The following is a 17,466-nucleotide window of genomic DNA, read 5'->3' on the forward strand; positions in this document are numbered from 1 at the left end:
ACACCGAGGATCTCCCCCTTCCCTGGCTGCCTGAAGGGGCCCCTTGTGCAGCTGAGCCCCAAACAAGGCTCCAATTGTGTCTGTGTGTCCTGATGGTCGGGGCTTCTGCCACACATCCATGTGCTGGGGCCATGGTAAAACCAGCTGTGTCCAACCCACACCCACAGGCTCAGCTTTGCTGATCTGCTGGAGTTTGTGGGGGCTGTTATGGGGCCACGGGAATCATGACAGGGAGTAACAGTGTGCATTTAAAGCTGCTGCAGTGAAAGAGACACGGGAATAAATGTTGACATGGGAGGAGGTTGAATGCTGGCTGGCTGGGGGTGCATCCCATAGCCTCAGGCTCTTCCAAGGACCACAGTGGGATTCATGGACAGAGCTGGAATCAGGCAAAGGGTGGCAGATGGGAGAAGGAGGGACCAGAGCATGGAGCTGACCTTAGGAGCATCTCCCTGCAGCCAGGAAGAGAGGAGCAGAGCTGGTACCTGGAAGGTGATGCTGCCAGCATTGTATCCTCTTTTCCAATTTGTTGTTTTCAGCCTCTTCCCACCTCTGCTTCAGAGCTATGTCCCACCCAGCAGCACAGTGGGATTCTGTTTGCAGTGTGTTTAATGGAGAGTAATGGAGTGGCCTGTGGGTCTCCCTCCCCATTCGAGGGTCTCCACCCCGGGGCATCCTTGTGCTGGCACTGACATTAGAAGCTCAGCTGATGGTGGTGGCACAGCCAGCCCTCCCTGCTGTCAGCCCTTCCCCTCCCAGCAGTGAGCCCCAGCTGGGGGCGAGGATCAGCGCCAGCCCTCACTGGGGATGAATGGGGAGACAAACAGAGCTGCTACTGTTGGGGCAGCCTGAGCCCTGCAGCCTGCCTTGGCTTTGCTGGAGATGAGGGGGTGCCCTGCAATCCTGCTCTTTGGAAAGGCAAGCAGCCTCCCCCAGCATCTTCTCTCCACAGCTGAGAACCAACCCAGTGCCACAGAGCAGCACAGGGATAAATCCTGGTTGTGATCCTGTTGGGTCCCGTGATATTACAAGCCAAGAGAAATGTCCTCATTATTTCCAGAATATTGAAGTCTAATAAATCCTGTCCTGCCTTATAGGATTTATTTTTTCATTCATTGCTAGGAGACTCAGTCCTGTGTAATCCTATTGCTGCTGCAGGAGGTGGGGAGCAGCTTTCCCAAGCACAGACCTGGCAGGGCTGTGGGCATGAGCAGGAAGCCCCAGCCCAAGCTGCTGGTCCCAGCAAACATCCCAGTGCCAGCCCAGCTCCTGGTGTGTCCCACTGTCCCTGAGCTGTGCCCTGCGTTTGATTCACCAAAAAGAATCTCATGCAATTGTTGGGGCTGGGCCTATGGGGCATTAATTGGCTGCTGCCAATGGGGCATTAATTGGCTGCTGCCAATTAATATGGCATGGCTCAGCACAGCCTGCTCCCCCTGTCCATTGTACATCTGCCATGCCCCCCAAATCCCACTTTGGAGTCCTCCTACACCTTCTCACACCATATCCAGCAGAAAAAGCTGCAGAAAGGCAGGAATAGGTGGGCCCAGCCCAGCCAGTCCCCTGCCTGTGCAGAGCCAGCCGTGCCTGGCTCACCGTGCACCAGGGACTCCCCAGAAGACAATGATGGACACATGAATATGGCTGGAAAATTTGCCACTGAAGTGTTTTCCATAGCAACCGTTGCTGGGGCAACCTGCATCCCAAAGAGCATCCATCCCAAAGCACCCAGCCCTGTGTCCAGTGGAGCTGGCAGGGAATCACAGCGTGGGACTGCTGGGACTGCCACCAGCAGCAGCACAGGGATGCTGTGGCAGCCAGTCCAGCTCTGAGCATCCCCAGTGCTGCAGGGCCCCTGTAATGCTCCACTTTTCCTCTTCTTTTTGGCATTTCATTTTCTCAAAGGTAGGAGAAGGCTAAGGAAGACCTGCTGGTGCCTGTTGCCCCATGGGTGCTTGGCTGTGGAAGCAGGGATGTGCAGGAGCTGTTGCCAGCTTGGGGTGCTCAGCAGATGCAAGCAGTGATTTTTGGCTCTGATGGACCAAAAATGGGATTGAGTTTGACAGTGAACACTTTGATCTGAGCATCAACATGGGGAGAGGGAAAAGTGATATTCCCACTGCTTTTAAGTCCAAAAGTAGGAAGCTTACGGCCCCTCAGCACCTACCTGAAGTCATGTGGTGACAGCTTCACCTTGGGGACACCTCAGGGATCCCAGGAAATCCTCACTGTGGTGGGCCCACACCAGACTCAGGGTCTCCAAAGGAAACCCACCCTGGCTTCATGGGATCAGCTGCAGAGTGGTGAAGAGAGGCTGGGGAGCCCTGAGCCCATCCCGAGGATGTCCCGGTGCTCGGTGCCTGCACTGTCACCACTGTCACCAACAAGAGGAAACCACAGGGCTGAGGCTGTGCCCGCCGGGGCAGCTGCGGTTTGCGGGCTGACCGCAGCCCCTGCCACCAGCGGATGTCTCCCACCCACAGCCGTGCCTCAGTTTCCCTTTCTGCACTGATACACAGGGACACTTGCCTCCAAGTTTGGGACAGTGGTGGTGGCTCAAGTACTGCTTTCTAGGGACAGACACGTTTGCAATCTGGCCTCAGCTCTGCTGCTGCACCCTGGTGTGGCCTGAGAGTAACCCTGGAGGGTGAGAGGAAATGCCTTGAGGGGGATGGCAGCCAGGAGGCACGGGCACAGTCAGGGGCACAGTCAGGGGCACATTCCTGGCCTTTCCCCACACACATCCTCACTCACTGGCCTGCAGCTCCCACACAGGCGCACTCATTGCCCACTTGCCCATGAGCTCACTGGCTGCAGGCACCCCTCATGTCCCTTCCCTTGGTTCCCTCTGTGCTCTGGCTCTCCCACGCCTGGGGAGCAGCATGGGTGTCCGTGCAGCTTGTGCATGTCCGTAGGTCCTGTGCCCCCACGCAGCTCACACGTGTGCCTCCCACAGCTCCCAGCTGCAGCCGCCCTCCCAGCCTGCTCCCGGCTCTCTGCAGATGGTGGCAGGGACTGTGGTGCAGCACACAGTGATGCCAAACCAGGCTCACCAGCTGTTGGGCTGTCCATGGGCCATGGAGCCAGGCAACTGGAGCAGGCCTGACAGGCAGCTGTGGTGTGCCACGGGTACAGTGGTGTGCCCTTTGTGCCAGGTGTCCCATGTGTGCCAGGGTGTGCCATTGCACCTACAGCTACACATTACTGGCCCCTTGTATGCCCCTGCTATACACAACATCCCCATTACACACCCCAGAACTCCCCAGTTACCTGTTACCCTTTATTGCACACCCATTCCACACCTGTTACACACCCATTAACCTTTAATGATCTTTTATCATTACACACCCATTGCAGAGCCTTTTTCCTTCACTTGCACATCGCATATAGACTTTGTTACACACCAAGTGCAGGCTCACTACAACACCTGTTGCACACCCTTCAGTGCACACATCTGTTGCACGACTGTTTCGCTCTCCTTACCCTTTGTCGCAGTTGGTCACACCCCTGGGCCGGCATCACACCCCTGGGCCCGTGTCACAGCCTTGGGCAGGTGTCACACCCCTCTGTCCAGTGTCACACCCCTGGCCGGTGTCACACCCCTGGCCGGTGTCACACCCGTTCCGCTCCCTTTACACACGCGCGCCTCACCCTGCGCCCCCGTGCCCGCCCCGCCCTTCGCCGGAGACCCCGCCCCTTTCCCCGCCCCTCGCCCCGGGCCCCGCCCCCAGGGCGGGCGCAGCCAATGGGGGCGGGCGGAGCGGCCGGGCCGGGCGCGCGCGGCGCTATAACGATCCCTACGGCGCCGCCGCCGCCCGCGCGCCCCGGCCCCGCCGCCCCCGGCCCGGCCCGGCCCTCGGCCCCGCACCCGGCCCGCTGCGGCCGGAGCGGCCCCGCGGGAAGATGAACTACCTGGTGAGCGGGGACACGGGGGGAGGGCACGGGGGCGTGCGTGGGGACAAGTAGGGCGCGGGGGATCGGCTGCTGGGGGGCCCTGTTGGAGGAGAAGGACGAGGAGGAGGAGGAGGAAGGCCTCAGCCCCCTCACCGCTCCGCCCGGGCAGGGCCTCTCCTGTGCGGCCGATCCCACTGGCGTGACCTTGGCCGAGCTCCCCCGCTCCGAGACGGCCAGGCCTTGCCTGCTCCCCTCCCTCCTGGCGGGGCAGGGAGCTGCGGGACTCGCGGGGCGCCCAGCGGGGCCAGGGGCCTCCCCAGGCCTCCGCCCCACCGGGCGGGGCGGCACCGGCGGCGGGCAGGGCCGCGGGACAGCCGGGACTCCGGCCTTGCCATCCCGGGCGGGCCGCGACCCGTCCCGCCGCCGCGGCCCCGAGCAGCGCTGGCAGGTGCCGCCGGCGCCCGGCTGGGGGACCCCGCGGGGTGGAAGGGGCCCGGGCCCGACGGCGGGTGCCGTGCGATGGCCACGGCTGACTCACCGCCCCGGCACTTCCTCCCTCCCAGTCGGCGGAGGGAAGGGGCGGGAGAGGCAGAGGAGGCCCCCCGAAACCGGGGAGGCGGAAGGGCCCGGCCCCTTCCCAGCACCACCTCTGGGAAGGGTGGGTTTTGCTCCAGCGAGGAATCCCGCGGTGACTGGAACGGGGAGATCCAGCTGGCGGGAGCTGCCGGCCCGCGGGGCTCTGTCCCGGTGCTGAGCTGCCGCCCCGCTCTCGCCCGCCGGGATGACGCCGCACCGGCCGGCGGGGCCCGGCTCACCGCCCCGGCGCGGGGCTCTCTTCCAGAACGTGCTGGCCAAGGCGCTGTACGACAACGTGGCCGAGTCCCCGGACGAGCTCTCCTTCCGCAAGGGCGACATCATGACGGTGCTGGAGCGCAACACGCAGGGGCTGGATGGCTGGTGGCTCTGTTCGCTCCATGGCCGGCAGGGCATCGTTCCCGGGAACCGCCTCAAGATTCTCGTGGGGATGTACGACAAGAAGCAGCCGCAGCAGCAAGCGCCTGCCCCGGCACAGGGACAGGCACCGCCGCAGCCATCTGTACCCCAGGCGGCTCTGCCCTTCCACCACCAAGGGGGCTACACCCCGCTGTCACCCGCCTCGCAGTACACCCCCATGCACCCTGCTTATGCACCCCAAGGGGACAGTGTCTATCTGATGCCAGTCCCCAACAAGGGACAGCAGGGTCTGTACCCGGGCTCAGCACCCACTGGACAGTTTCCTCCTGCCCCAGCTAAGCAGCCTTCCACCTACCCGAAGCAGGCACCTCCCCACACCTTCCCCAACCCCGGCCAGGAAATCTACCAGGTTCCCCCCTCCCTGGGCCAGGCAGCAGAGGCGTACCCAGGGGGCTCTGCCAGTCCCCCCCAGGATGTCTACCAGGTTCCTCCTTCAGCTGGTCAGGCTCAAGAAATCTACCAGGTGCCGCCGTCATTGGACATGAGGAGCAGGGAAGGGCACAAGCCCCAGGGCAAGGTAAGATGGGGAGACTGGACGTGGGAGTGTGTTGTGTTTGTGGGGTGCTCTGTGGTCCATGGGTAGAAGCAGGTGGCACAGCTTGGGCTTCTCAGCTTGCTACACTTGGAGCAGGCAGCCCATGTCCCCATTGCTGGGGTTGTGTGGGCATCCTTGCTGGCAGGAGTGGGTGCACTGGGAGGGTCCCTGCAGTGGCTGAGGTGCCCCAGTTGATGTAAGCTGCCCCTCTTGGGGCTGGCACAGCATTCAGCATTCTGGTCCTTATGGTTTCTAATGTGGGCTGTGCTGGTGTCACCCAGGACATGGCAGTGTGTTTGGTTTGGGCACAGAGTGTTGGTATCCCCAGAGCTATTTTGGGATGCTGGGTTCTGGAGCTGTAGCAGTAGCTGTGGTACCCAGCACAATGCTGTGAGGTTTTGTTCCACCTGGGAGCACAGGAACAGACAGGCAGTGCCAGCATTTCCTGACTGTGCCAGGCAGCCTGCCAGTGCTTGTAGGTACGCTGGTGAGGCAAGGGTGAGGCACCAGGCTGTCCCCAGCATGGAGCCTAATGGACACCGGCTTCCTTCTGGCTCTGCCCCTACCCTGGCACGTCATCCCGGGGAAGAGGAGTGAGGTGCTTTCAGTGTCGTGTTTTCCGGGAAGGCTACTCCAACTCATACCCCTGGGAAGCAGCCAGGGAGGAGAGGGAGCTGCCAAATCACAGCCAGGGCACAAGGAACATCCGAAAAGGAAGAACCAGCCCAACACCTCAGCCCTCCTTGGCACTGGTTGGGCAGGGTGCCATTACCCTCCGGGTTTGGTTATTTTCCGCTCTGGTGTCACCATGAAATGACCCATTCAGGCGTGGAGCTGTGGGCAGGGAGGGGTCTCCAGGTGTTGGCAGACCCCGGCCCATGCCTGGATCGGCCGCTGCTTTCTGCATGCCACGGCTGTGCCGGCCGGGCTTTGTCTCTTGCAGAGACTCTCTCACCGCTATAAATAACCGGTGATATCATCCCGTCCCCGGCACCGCCGCACACCCGGCCGGGGAGCGCCCTCCCGTGGCACCGGGCCGACCCTGATTCCAGGCAATCCAGTGTGGAATCCAAACCATCCTCTCTCTGGCCCTGGTGCTGGGTTTGGGGAATGATGCAGGGTGGGAGATGCTCGGTAGTGCCCACATCATGTTTTTTCCCTCTTTGCAGGTGCTGGTGCCCACCCGTGTGGGCCAGGTGTATGTCTATGACTCCCCCAAGGGTGAGCAGGTTGAGTACGATTTCCCTCGCCACCTGATCTCCACGGGCTCCCAGGAGATCTATGACGTGCCGCCTGTCCGAGGAGGGGTCCCCAGCCAGTTCAGCCAGGAGGTGAGACTGCTGTGGGTGTCAGGGGGGAATCTCTGGATCTGCCCTTAAAAATGGGAGATGATCTGTCACAGCCTGAGATCCATACTGGGCTAAATTGCACCCAAAACTATACTATATGGACCTCAGTGCCACTTCTGAGCACCTCCACCATTCCCTGGTCCCTGAGAGGAGGTGGGTGACCACACCATCTCTCTGACACATCCTCTTGTGTTCCCCCTCTCCAGGTCTATGACACTCCTCCCATGGCAGTGAAGGGTCCCAATGGGCAGGACCCGGGGCAAGAGATCTATGATGTGCCCCCCAGTGTGGAGAAGAACTTGCACCAAACTGTAAGTGCTGCTGGGAAGCTCCCAGCTTTCTTTGTGTAAGAATGACAAACAGATTTTTACAGGGAGAAAAATAATTTACTAAATCAGTCTCCCCAGAGATGTGGTGATGTCCCTGGCACTGGAGGCTTTCAGAATGCCAAGGAATGGATTGCTGGATGTTCACATCCAGGGGATGAGGTTGGACCAGATGATCTTTCAAAGTCCCTTCCAACCTGGGCTGCTCTAGGATTTTTTGATTCCTGTGCCAAAGGGCAGGGGCACCCCTGGGGTGCATGGCTTCATCCCAGTGATGTCTTGGATGCTCAGTGCTGGCACTTGCATGCCCTGCAGCTCAGGGCAGCCACATGCCCACCCAGGCCAGCTCTCCCAGCAGTGCTGACAGTGCCACTGCTCTGCCCTTGCAGGTGTACGATGTCCCCCCCTCAGTGAGCAAGGACGTGCCCGATGGCCCGGCGCGGGAGGAGACGTACGATGTGCCACCCGCCTTTGCCAAGCAGAAAGCCTTCGAGCCCTCCCGCCACCCCCTGATCCTGGCCCAGCAGGAGCCCTACTTGCCAGAGGACGTCTACGATGTGCCTCCGGCAGCTGGGAAAGGTGCTCCTGAGCTGCCACTCTCCCACGAGATCTACGATGTGCCCCCCAGCCTCAAGAAGCTGGGGGGATCCAGCTTCCCCTCCCAGGAGGTGTACGATGTGCCCCGGGACCTGCACGCACCGGGCAAGGGCTCAGTGGACACGGAGGGCGAGTACATCTACGACGTCCCCCCACAAGTGGACCGTGAGGCCAAGGGTGCTGATGCCAAGCGCCTCTCGGCTTCCAGCACAGGCAGCACCCGCAGCAACGTCTCCACGTCCTCGCTGGACATGGTGCCTGTGAAGGAGCCGGCTAAGGGAGCCGGCAAGGAGTTCTCCCTGGACTTGGATGCCGCCATGGAGACGCTGGCCAAGCTCCAGAGTGGCGTTAGCAGCGCTGTCTCCTACCTCATGTCCTTTATCAGCACCAACTGGCGCAGCCCCGAGCACATGGAGGCCAATGCTGCCAACATCCGTGGGGCAGCCGAGGGCGTCCGGACGGCCCTCCGGGACCTGCTGGAGTTTGCCCGGGGGGCAGTGGGCAATGCTGCCCAGGCCTCTGACCGCTCTCTTTACACCAAGCTCAGCAAGCAGCTGCAGAAGATGGAGGAGGTCTACCAGGCCCTGGCACGGCATGGCCAAGCGCTGGACGCTTGCCACTGGGCCCCCAGTGCTCTGGCCAGCAGCAAGCCAGGCACAGACGACTTGGAGCACTTCATCATGCACTCACGCGGTGTTCCTGATGACACTAAGCAGTTGGCTTCCTTCCTGCATGGCAATGCCTCCCTTCTCTTTAAACGGACAAAGCCGGCGGTGGAGAGTGGTGGCCATGGGCCCCCTCACCCCTCCGACAAGGCCAGCAGCATCCAGTCACGGCCCCTGCCCTCCCCTCCCAAGTTGCTGGCCCAGGAGTCACCTGATGGGCCCTACGAGAACAGCGAGAGCGGCTGGATGGAGGATTATGACTATGTGCATCTCCAGGTGGGCACGGGTATGGGGGCTGCTTCCTACAGGTAGTGTTTATGATGGTGGCTCTCTGGCACAGGGGGGATTAGGCAGCTCTGCTTCTGCCTGTGTTTTGCTCTTACCCTCCAGCTTGAGGGCTTTGTGGACCAGGGATGTCCCAGGGCAGGGGGGGCTCTGTGGCAAGGCTGATGTTGCTGACCCCTTCTATGTCATGCCCCTGCAGGGCAAGGAGGAGTTTGAGAAGACCCAGAAGGAACTGCTGGAGAAAGGCAACATCATCCGGCAGAGCAAGGACCAGCTGGAGCACCAGCAGGTAAGGGCACTGGGGCAGGCACGTGGGTGCTGCTATGCACAGGGCCCCATGTCTTGCTTCTGTTGTAACCTCTGCTGCTGGTCTGACCACAGCCTTCTTCCCTGGATGTTCTCATGGTACATTCTATCTTTCCTTCCATACCAGTGCTATGCTAGTAAAGAGGGGAGTAGGCACCTTGATCCTGGAGAGGAGCCTAGCATGGCTGTCCTGGCTGGTGCTGTCTCTCACTGTGTTCCTTGGGGCTGGTGGCCATGGCCACCTGTGCTGGTGGCTCCATGGAGGGGAGCAGGTGCTGGCTCAGTGGCCACCCTGCCCCATGCCTGTCTCTCCCACAGCTGAAGCAGTTTGAGCGGCTGGAGCAGGAGGTGACGCGCCCCATCGACAACGACCTGTCCAACTGGAGCCCCCCCCAGCACTACAGCCCCGCGCGGGGCGGGGGGACACTGTGTCCTGCTGACCGCCAGCTCCTCCTCTTCTACCTGGAGCAGTGTGAGGCCAACCTCACCACGCTCACCAATGCTGTCGATGCCTTCTTCACTGCTGTCAGCACCAACCAACCTCCCAAGATCTTTGTGGCCCACAGCAAGTTTGTCATCCTCAGTGCCCACAAGCTCGTCTTTATTGGGGACACGCTGTCCCGCCAGGCCAAGGCCCAGGACGTCCAGCACAAGGTGATGCACTACAGCAACCTCCTGTGTGAGATGCTCAAGGAGATCGTGATGACCACCAAGGCAGCCGCCCTCCACTACCCATCGCCTTCCGCCTCCAAGGACATGGTGGAGCGTGTCAAGGACCTTGCCAACAGCACGCAGCAGTTCAGGATGGTGCTGGGCCAGCTGGCAGCCATGTGATGGCCTCAGGGCCACTGTCCCCTCTCTCTGGCCCCCACCGTTCCCCAGACATGCATTTCCCTCCACGCAAGTCCTCTCCACCCGGTGTAAGCTGACATGTACATAGAGACTCCCATGCACACCGGGGGGCTGGGGCTCTGTGGGAATAGAGGTGAGGGGCTGAAGCCATCATACCCCTTCCTCCTCCCTCTGGCCAGGGGCCAGGAATGGTTTGAGCTGGGCCCAGAACAAAGCAAAGCTGGGAGGTGGATCTGTGTCCACTCCTTGCCTGCTGTCCTCTCTCCATACAAAACTAGCACCAGTTCTGGGCTGAAGGGCATGGGGCCATGTCCCTGGTGAGCCAAGGGTGTGCCTGGCAACTTGAGATGCAATTTGAGATGCCCTTTGTGATGCTGTGGCTGCTCAGCTCTCGGAAAGACTATGGAGAACTCCGTGGTGTCCAGGAGGTCCTAATGGTGTGGAAGCCATCTCCTGTGATGGTGGGACAGTGACAGAGATGGGTTGTACTGTCCCCTTGTGTGCTGGAGGCTGGGGATAGGGGTCCCCAGGGGGGTTAGGGGTGGTGGGGAGCTGCTGGGGCAGGAAGGGGCTAACGTGTGCGTTCTCACGTCTCGGGTTGTGCTACAGTACCAGCTGTGACCGAAACGCGAACTGAAATTGGTGCCTTTTGAAAACAGGGGAAGCTTCCGCTGGTTCCCGGAGCTACCACGTGGCAGCCCCCTCCAAAACTTGGCCCCAAGTCCCTCAGCAGTATAAAGATTTGCCTAGAAACACCCCTTATCTCCTGGGTATCTGCATGTGCCTGCTGGGGTGAGGGAGAGGCCCTGTGGCAGGGCTGGGGAGATCCTGTCCTCCTAAAAAACTAGCCTGTGGAGACTGCTGGTGCACAGAGAGTTAATGGGACACAAGGGGTGGGCCTATAAGAGGGTTGGGGGGAAATGAGGGGTGGTAGCGCAGGGCACTAGGGCCACATGGCCCTAGAACCAGTATCAGATGAGTGTCCATCACAGCACCTTGCCAGGGGCCATGGTCACAACGCGACCTATGGGTTTGGTGTGGCAGAGAGGATGGTAGCCCATGACCCCAAGCATTCCTGGTCCTGGCTATCCAGCCTTTCCAGAACCTCAGGAACCATGGCAACCCCCTCTGCTACTGCCCTGGAATCAGCATACCTGTGGACACCACACAATCCACAGCTCCTTAAGTGTGTCCTCATCACCAGCCCCTCCAGTGCTGTCACTCCCAGCCCCATGACCCCCTCTCGCCCACAGTACCGACAGGGAACCAGAGCCCGGTGCCACGCAGGTGCTTATTGAGGGCCTTGTGGGTGACACCGGGTTCCACCGCCACCGAGAAGTCCTCGAGGCTCAGCTCTGCGATGGTGTCCATGCGGCTCAGGTCAAAGCAGACGCCACCCTGGCACAGGGGCACCCGGGGCTGAGGGCACGGCCGGGCACCCAGAGCCCCTGGGGGTCAGGGGTGCCGGGGCAGCCCATACCTGCACGGCATTGACGCCTCCTTCCAGGCCGGTCCCGGTGCCGAAGGGCACCATGGGCACACGGCTGCGGTGACAGAGGGCTGCCAGCTCCTGCACCTGCTCCACCGCCTGGGGCCACACCACCACGTCCGGGGGGGCACACCTGGGCACAGGCAGCACCACTGACCAGCTGACTTGACCCTCGCCATGGCCCTTGCCCAGCCTGGCATTGTCACCTGCCTCTTCCCTTCCCCACGGCCCTTTGGCTACCCAAACATTTCCCATTCCCGGACCAGGCCCCTCCTGTATAACCCTCCCCTTACAATGCTTCTTGCCTTCCCCCTTCCCTTCCCTATGACCCTTCCCCTCCCCAGGGCTCCCAGCCCCAGGGGCACTCACGGGTGCATGGACTCATCGTGGCCGTGCTGCTCCCGCACCGCTGTGGCCGTGGAGACATTGGGGGCCCCGACCACGGCCCTCAGGGCCTCCACGAAGTCAGGGGGCAGCGAGGGCTGCGGGGGAACAACGAGCGCCCGTCAGGGATGCCCTGGACAGGGTCTGATCGCGGGCACGAGGCCGAGTGGCCACGTCAGGGCCCGAGTGGCCTTTGGAGCCCCGGCCCCACCTTGGAGCAGCAGCTGCGGCGCCCCAGGGCTGCTGCCAGCGCCAGCACCCTCCGCAGGGCCATGTTGCAACGGGACAAGAACGGCACCATGGGAACTGCACGGCCTGGGACATTGCCCTCCCCCGCAGCCTGTCTGGCCCTCCCCCACGCTGACACCTTAAGGTGGCTCCAGCCACGCGCCAGTGTGTCCCTGCCAGAGGGACCTGGGTCCCACCGGTGCCTGTGCTCATGTTCCTGTGCTGTCCCCTGCCTGGGCCGAGTCACTGCATTCACCATGGCCCTACCATTACAGGTGTCCCCATGCCTGCTCAAGTATCCCTGCAGCTGGGCAGGGGTCCATGACCCCATAGGAGACCACATGTCCCCGCACTCCTCCCTTCCCAATGAGGTGTCTGCATGCCCCCTGCCCCTCTGTTCCTGTGCGCAGCCAGGTTTCCCCATTTGGGCACAGGAGTCACCATGTACCCCCGTCCATCTGTCCCCATTCCCAAGCACGTGTCACCAAGTTCCCCTGTCCATCTGTCCCCGTTCCCAGCCAGGTGTCCCCATGCCACTCAGCACTCCTGGACAGGTGTCCTCTGGCCCAGAGAACTGACCCCAGTCCACCACATGCCCCGAACCTCAGCTGGGGGTCTCCCGGCCACCCGCCTGCCCCGAGCCCCACTCCTGGGCGTCCCAGCATGGTGACAAGGACACAGTGTACTCAGGGGGTGGCAGCGTTTATTGAGGGCCTCAGTTGGCCTCCAGGATGGAGTCGATCCAGTCGCGGAGTTTGGTGACGCGGGCGTACACGCCAGGGGTCTTGGTGTCGCAGGTGCTGCTGCCCCAGGAGACGATGCCCACCAGGTTCCAGGCGCCGTCCTTCTGGCACACCAGCGGGCCCCCGGAGTCGCCCTGCACGGGGCAAAAGGTGAGCGCTGCACTGGGGCCCAGGGCCAACGGGGGCAGTGGGGGCCAGGGGCACCTACCATGCAGGAAGAGGCTCCGTCGGCGCCGGCACAGACCATCACGTCGCGGATGCGGAAGCCCCAGAACTCCTTGCACTGGGTGTTGGTGAGCAGGGGCAGAGCCACCTGCTGCAGCACGGCCGGAGTGTGATTGGCTGCGGGGAAAGGGCAGCGTCAGTGCCGGCACCGGGAGCGGGAATGGGGAAGGGGCTGGGATGGGGAGGGTGGCACCGTGAGGTGCAGATACCGTTGGCGTCAGTGAGCCCCCAGCCGGTGGTGACGCAGGTCATTCCCCCCGGGAATTCGTCGGTGGCCTTGGGCAGGCAGACGGGGGACACGCGATCCGACAGCTGCGCTGGAGTGGCCAGTTTGATCAGGGTGATGTCGTCGTGGATGGTCAGCATGTTGAACTTGGGGTTCTTGAAGACCTGAAGCACGCAGCACTGCTCTCAGCACCTGCACCCCCTGCCAGGGTGCCAGGCACTGGGCACGCCACAGGGATCAGTAGGGCCCTTGGGGACCAATGGGGACCACGGGGGCTGCTCCTGTGGGTCCCGTGATGGCAGGGTGTCTGAGCTGCAGGGCCCAGTCCCTGCGACACTGGGGAGCAGGGACATCCCAGGTCACGACCCCTGCTAGGATGAAATGGACCCTGAGGCCTGAACCCCTGTTCCTCGTGAGTTCCTGGGAACACGGGGACATGCAGGGCACCTGACCTGAAGGATGAGTGGGAGCAGGGACACCCCAGGGGATTGCCGTGCAGGGATGTGAGGTACCATGGACACCTCGGGGAACCCTGACCCTCTGGAGAAGGGGACCCGGGGACTCCTCAGGAGCACGAACCCCAGGACAAGGGGGCCCGGGACATAAGACCCCAGGCCGCCTGTGGTGGCCGCGGGATCCCGCAGGCACACGGACCCCGCCCCGCAGGTACCTTCTCGATTTTCAGCTCCTGCTGATCAGGGCCGGGTGCGTCCTGGTCGTAGGCGCCCACCACCACGGTGTCGGTTTTCCTGGGCACAGGCAGGCGCTGAGCACGGCGCGCCGGCACCGCGGGTTCCCAGGGCACCCCGTGCCCAGCCCCGGCCCGGCCCGCGGCACAGCCGGTGCCTACCTGACGCCGCAGTGCGCAGCGGTGACCACCCAGTTCTCGCTGATCAGGGAGCCGCCGCAGAAGTGGAAGCCGTTGTAGCGCTGCCGGGGAGAGCTGCCCTCAGTGCCCGGCACCAGCGCCGGCGCCAAGGCCGGCGTGCTCCGTGCCCGGGCCCCGCACGGCACCCACCCCTGCCCCCGGCCCCTGCGGCGCTCTCACCTGCAGGGACACCTGCCATGGCCAGGACCCTGCCACCGCCGCCTCTCCGTTGACAATGCGGTTGTAGCCGCGGATGACGGGTGTGATGGCGGGCACGCCGCAGTCTGCGGGACACAGGCGGCCGTGGGACGGCGGCTCCGGCCGCTCCGGCCCCGTGTCCTCTCCCCACCGCTCCCACCCGCCCCAGCCCCGAGCCCACCCCGCCAAGCCCCACCACCCCACGCACTCTCAGGGAGGGCGGCACGGGCAAAGCCCGCCAGAGCCAGGCAGCTCAACACCCACAGCAGAGCCATTGCCACTGGTGAGGACTGACCTGCCCGGCACCCGGTGGCTCTTAAATGCACCCCTGGGCACCTCCCCGCTGCTGCTGGCCTTGCCACCGTGGCCTTGGGAGATAGCGTGGCAGCTGGTGTGGTGCCACTGGCACATTGCCAGTTCTGGAATCTTCTCACACAACTCTTTGTCGTCCCAGGCACCTGGACCTCTGGATGAAGCCCTATCTGTGTGGCAGGTTGGAAGGTCTCTGCAGACCCAGCCCTAAGAGAACTCCATGGTCCTTCCAAACTCCACCACTCCATGACAAAATGTGCAGGCAGCCCAGAAAACCCCACTGTATCTTGGGCTACAACTGCAGCACCTTGGGCAGCATGTCAAGGGAGGGGATTCTGCTCCTCTACTCCACTATGCTGAAACCATACATGCAGTGATGTGTCCAGCTCTGGCACCCCAATTATGAAGGACATGGGCGAGCTGGATTGATTCCAAGGACACTTAGGAGCCAGCATTTAGTCCAGGCCAGTGCTGTCCCACAGCCATAGCCAAGGATACTGGCTCCAGGTGTCATGTTCCCGGGCCTTTCCTGGAAGAAGTTCCATCTGCCACGCTATCTCCCAAGGCCACGGTGGCAAGGCCAGCAGCAGCGGGGAGGTGCCCAGGGGTGCATTTAAGAGCCACCGGGTGCCGGGCAGGTCAGTCCTCACCAGTGGCAATGGCTCTGCTGTGGGTGTTGAGCTGCCTGGCTCTGGCGGGCTTTGCCCGTGCCGCCCTCCCTGAGAGTGCGTGGGGTGGTGGGGCTTGGCGGGGTGGGCTCGGGGCTGGGGCGGGTGGGAGCGGTGGGGAGAGGACACGGGGCCGGAGCGGCCGGAGCCGCCGTCCCACGGCCGCCTGTGTCCCGCAGACTGCGGCGTGCCCGCCATCACACCCGTCATCCGCGGCTACAACCGCATTGTCAACGGAGAGGCGGCGGTGGCAGGGTCCTGGCCATGGCAGGTGTCCCTGCAGGTGAGAGCGCCGCAGGGGCCGGGGGCAGGGGTGGGTGCCGTGCGGGGCCCGGGCACGGAGCACGCCGGCCTTGGCGCCGGCGCTGGTGCCGGGCACTGAGGGCAGCTCTCCCCGGCAGCGCTACAACGGCTTCCACTTCTGCGGCGGCTCCCTGATCAGCGAGAACTGGGTGGTCACCGCTGCGCACTGCGGCGTCAGGTAGGCACCGGCTGTGCCGCGGGCCGGGCCGGGGCTGGGCACGGGGTGCCCTGGGAACCCGCGGTGCCGGCGCGCCGTGCTCAGCGCCTGCCTGTGCCCAGGAAAACCGACACCGTGGTGGTGGGCGCCTACGACCAGGACGCACCCGGCCCTGATCAGCAGGAGCTGAAAATCGAGAAGGTACCTGCGGGGCGGGGTCCGTGTGCCTGCGGGATCCCGCGGCCACCACAGGCGGCCTGGGGTCTTATGTCCCGGGCCCCCTTGTCCTGGGGTTCGTGCTCCTGAGGAGTCCCCGGGTCCCCTTCTCCAGAGGGTCAGGGTTCCCCGAGGTGTCCATGGTACCTCACATCCCTGCACGGCAATCCCCTGGGGTGTCCCTGCTCCCACTCATCCTTCAGGTCAGGTGCCCTGCATGTCCCCGTGTTCCCAGGAACTCACGAGGAACAGGGGTTCAGGCCTCAGGGTCCATTTCATCCTAGCAGGGGTCGTGACCTGGGATGTCCCTGCTCCCCAGTGTCGCAGGGACTGGGCCCTGCAGCTCAGACACCCTGCCATCACGGGACCCACAGGAGCAGCCCCCGTGGTCCCCATTGGTCCCCAAGGGCCCTACTGATCCCTGTGGCGTGCCCAGTGCCTGGCACCCTGGCAGGGGGTGCAGGTGCTGAGAGCAGTGCTGCGTGCTTCAGGTCTTCAAGAACCCCAAGTTCAACATGCTGACCATCCACGACGACATCACCCTGATCAAACTGGCCACTCCAGCGCAGCTGTCGGATCGCGTGTCCCCCGTCTGCCTGCCCAAGGCCACCGACGAATTCCCGGGGGGAATGACCTGCGTCACCACCGGCTGGGGGCTCACTGACGCCAACGGTACCTGCACTTTCTTGTTCCCATCTCCATTCCTGTCCCCTGCTCATCCAAACCCCATTCTCATCCTTGTCTGAGGTCTTGCCTGTCCCCTTCCTCATCCATATGGTCAGTACCCATCCTCATAATGCTGACTCATAATGCTCATGGCATGGCGATCTCCCATCCAGATCCCCATGCAAATGTGAATCTGGATCCCCATCCCATTCCCATATCTCCATCTCTGTCTCAGTCCCATTCCTCATCCCAGCAGCAACCCCCAAGCCTGACCCAATCCTGTACCCATCACCACCATCCTCACGGTGCCGCCCTCCCCATCCCAGCCCCTTCCCCATTCCCGCTCCCGGTGCCGGCACTGACGCTGCCCTTTCCCCGCAGCCAATCACACTCCGGCCGTGCTGCAGCAGGTGGCTCTGCCCCTGCTCACCAACACCCAGTGCAAGGAGTTCTGGGGCTTCCGCATCCGCGACGTGATGATCTGTGCCGGCGCCGACGGAGCCTCTTCCTGCATGGTAGGTGCCCTGGCCCCCACTGCCCCCGTTGGCCCTGGGCCCCAGTGCAGCGCTCACCTTTTGCCCCGTGCAGGGCGACTCCGGGGGCCCGCTGGTGTGCCAGAAGGACGGCGCCTGGAACCTGGTGGGCATCGTCTCCTGGGGCAGCAGCACCTGCGACACCAATTCTCCCACCGTGTACGCCCGCGTCACCAAACTCCGCGACTGGATCGACTCCATCCTGGAGGCCAACTGAGGCCCTCAATAAATGCTGCAATCTCCTGAGCACACTGTGTCCTTGTCACCATGCCGGGACGCCCAGGAGTGGGGCTCGGGGCAGGCGGGTGGCCGGGAGACCCCCAGCTGAGGTTCGGGGCATGCGGTGGACTGGGGTCAGTTCTCTGGGCCAGAGGACACCTGTCCAGGAGTGCTGAGTGGCATGGGGACACCTGGCTGGGAACGGGGA

General features: G+C 62.9%; 4 protein-coding genes across 4 annotated transcripts; 2 read left to right on the forward strand and 2 right to left on the reverse strand.

The window, feature by feature from the left end:
- The first annotated feature begins 4,675 nt into the window (after positions 1-4,675).
- On the forward strand, positions 4,676-10,501 carry BCAR1 (BCAR1 scaffold protein, Cas family member). The gene is made up of 6 exons (XM_058813443.1): positions 4,676-5,425; positions 6,613-6,774; positions 6,999-7,103; positions 7,508-8,656; positions 8,865-8,954; positions 9,290-10,501. Exons 1-6 carry the CDS (start codon positions 4,676-4,678, stop codon positions 9,803-9,805), a joined length of 2,772 nt encoding a protein of 923 aa, XP_058669426.1. The 3' UTR covers positions 9,806-10,501.
- A 540-nt stretch (positions 10,502-11,041) lies between these two features.
- On the reverse strand, positions 11,042-11,970 carry LOC131563702 (probable D-lactate dehydrogenase, mitochondrial). Its single transcript, XM_058813813.1, has 4 exons — positions 11,908-11,970; positions 11,682-11,794; positions 11,304-11,445; positions 11,042-11,221 (listed from the first exon to the last, which is right to left on the reverse strand). The coding sequence occupies exons 1-4, from the start codon at positions 11,968-11,970 to the stop codon at positions 11,042-11,044; spliced, it is 498 nt and encodes a 165-aa protein (XP_058669796.1).
- Positions 11,971-12,639: 669 nt separating this feature from the next.
- LOC131563610 (chymotrypsinogen 2-like) lies at positions 12,640-14,459 on the reverse strand. The gene is made up of 7 exons (XM_058813719.1): positions 14,411-14,459; positions 14,167-14,270; positions 13,969-14,048; positions 13,789-13,867; positions 13,102-13,282; positions 12,876-13,009; positions 12,640-12,801 (listed from the first exon to the last, which is right to left on the reverse strand). The coding sequence occupies exons 1-7, from the start codon at positions 14,457-14,459 to the stop codon at positions 12,640-12,642; spliced, it is 789 nt and encodes a 262-aa protein (XP_058669702.1).
- Positions 14,460-15,154: 695 nt separating this feature from the next.
- Positions 15,155-17,278, forward strand: LOC131563625 (chymotrypsinogen 2-like). The gene is made up of 7 exons (XM_058813735.1): positions 15,155-15,203; positions 15,344-15,447; positions 15,566-15,645; positions 15,747-15,825; positions 16,332-16,512; positions 16,888-17,021; positions 17,095-17,278. Exons 1-7 carry the CDS (start codon positions 15,155-15,157, stop codon positions 17,254-17,256), a joined length of 789 nt encoding a protein of 262 aa, XP_058669718.1. The 3' UTR covers positions 17,257-17,278.
- Positions 17,279-17,466: the final 188 nt, after the last annotated feature.

The sequence above is a fragment of the Ammospiza caudacuta genome, chromosome 13, assembly GCF_027887145.1.
Source record: "Ammospiza caudacuta isolate bAmmCau1 chromosome 13, bAmmCau1.pri, whole genome shotgun sequence".
In the NCBI taxonomy this organism is placed as follows: domain Eukaryota; kingdom Metazoa; phylum Chordata; class Aves; order Passeriformes; family Passerellidae; genus Ammospiza; species Ammospiza caudacuta.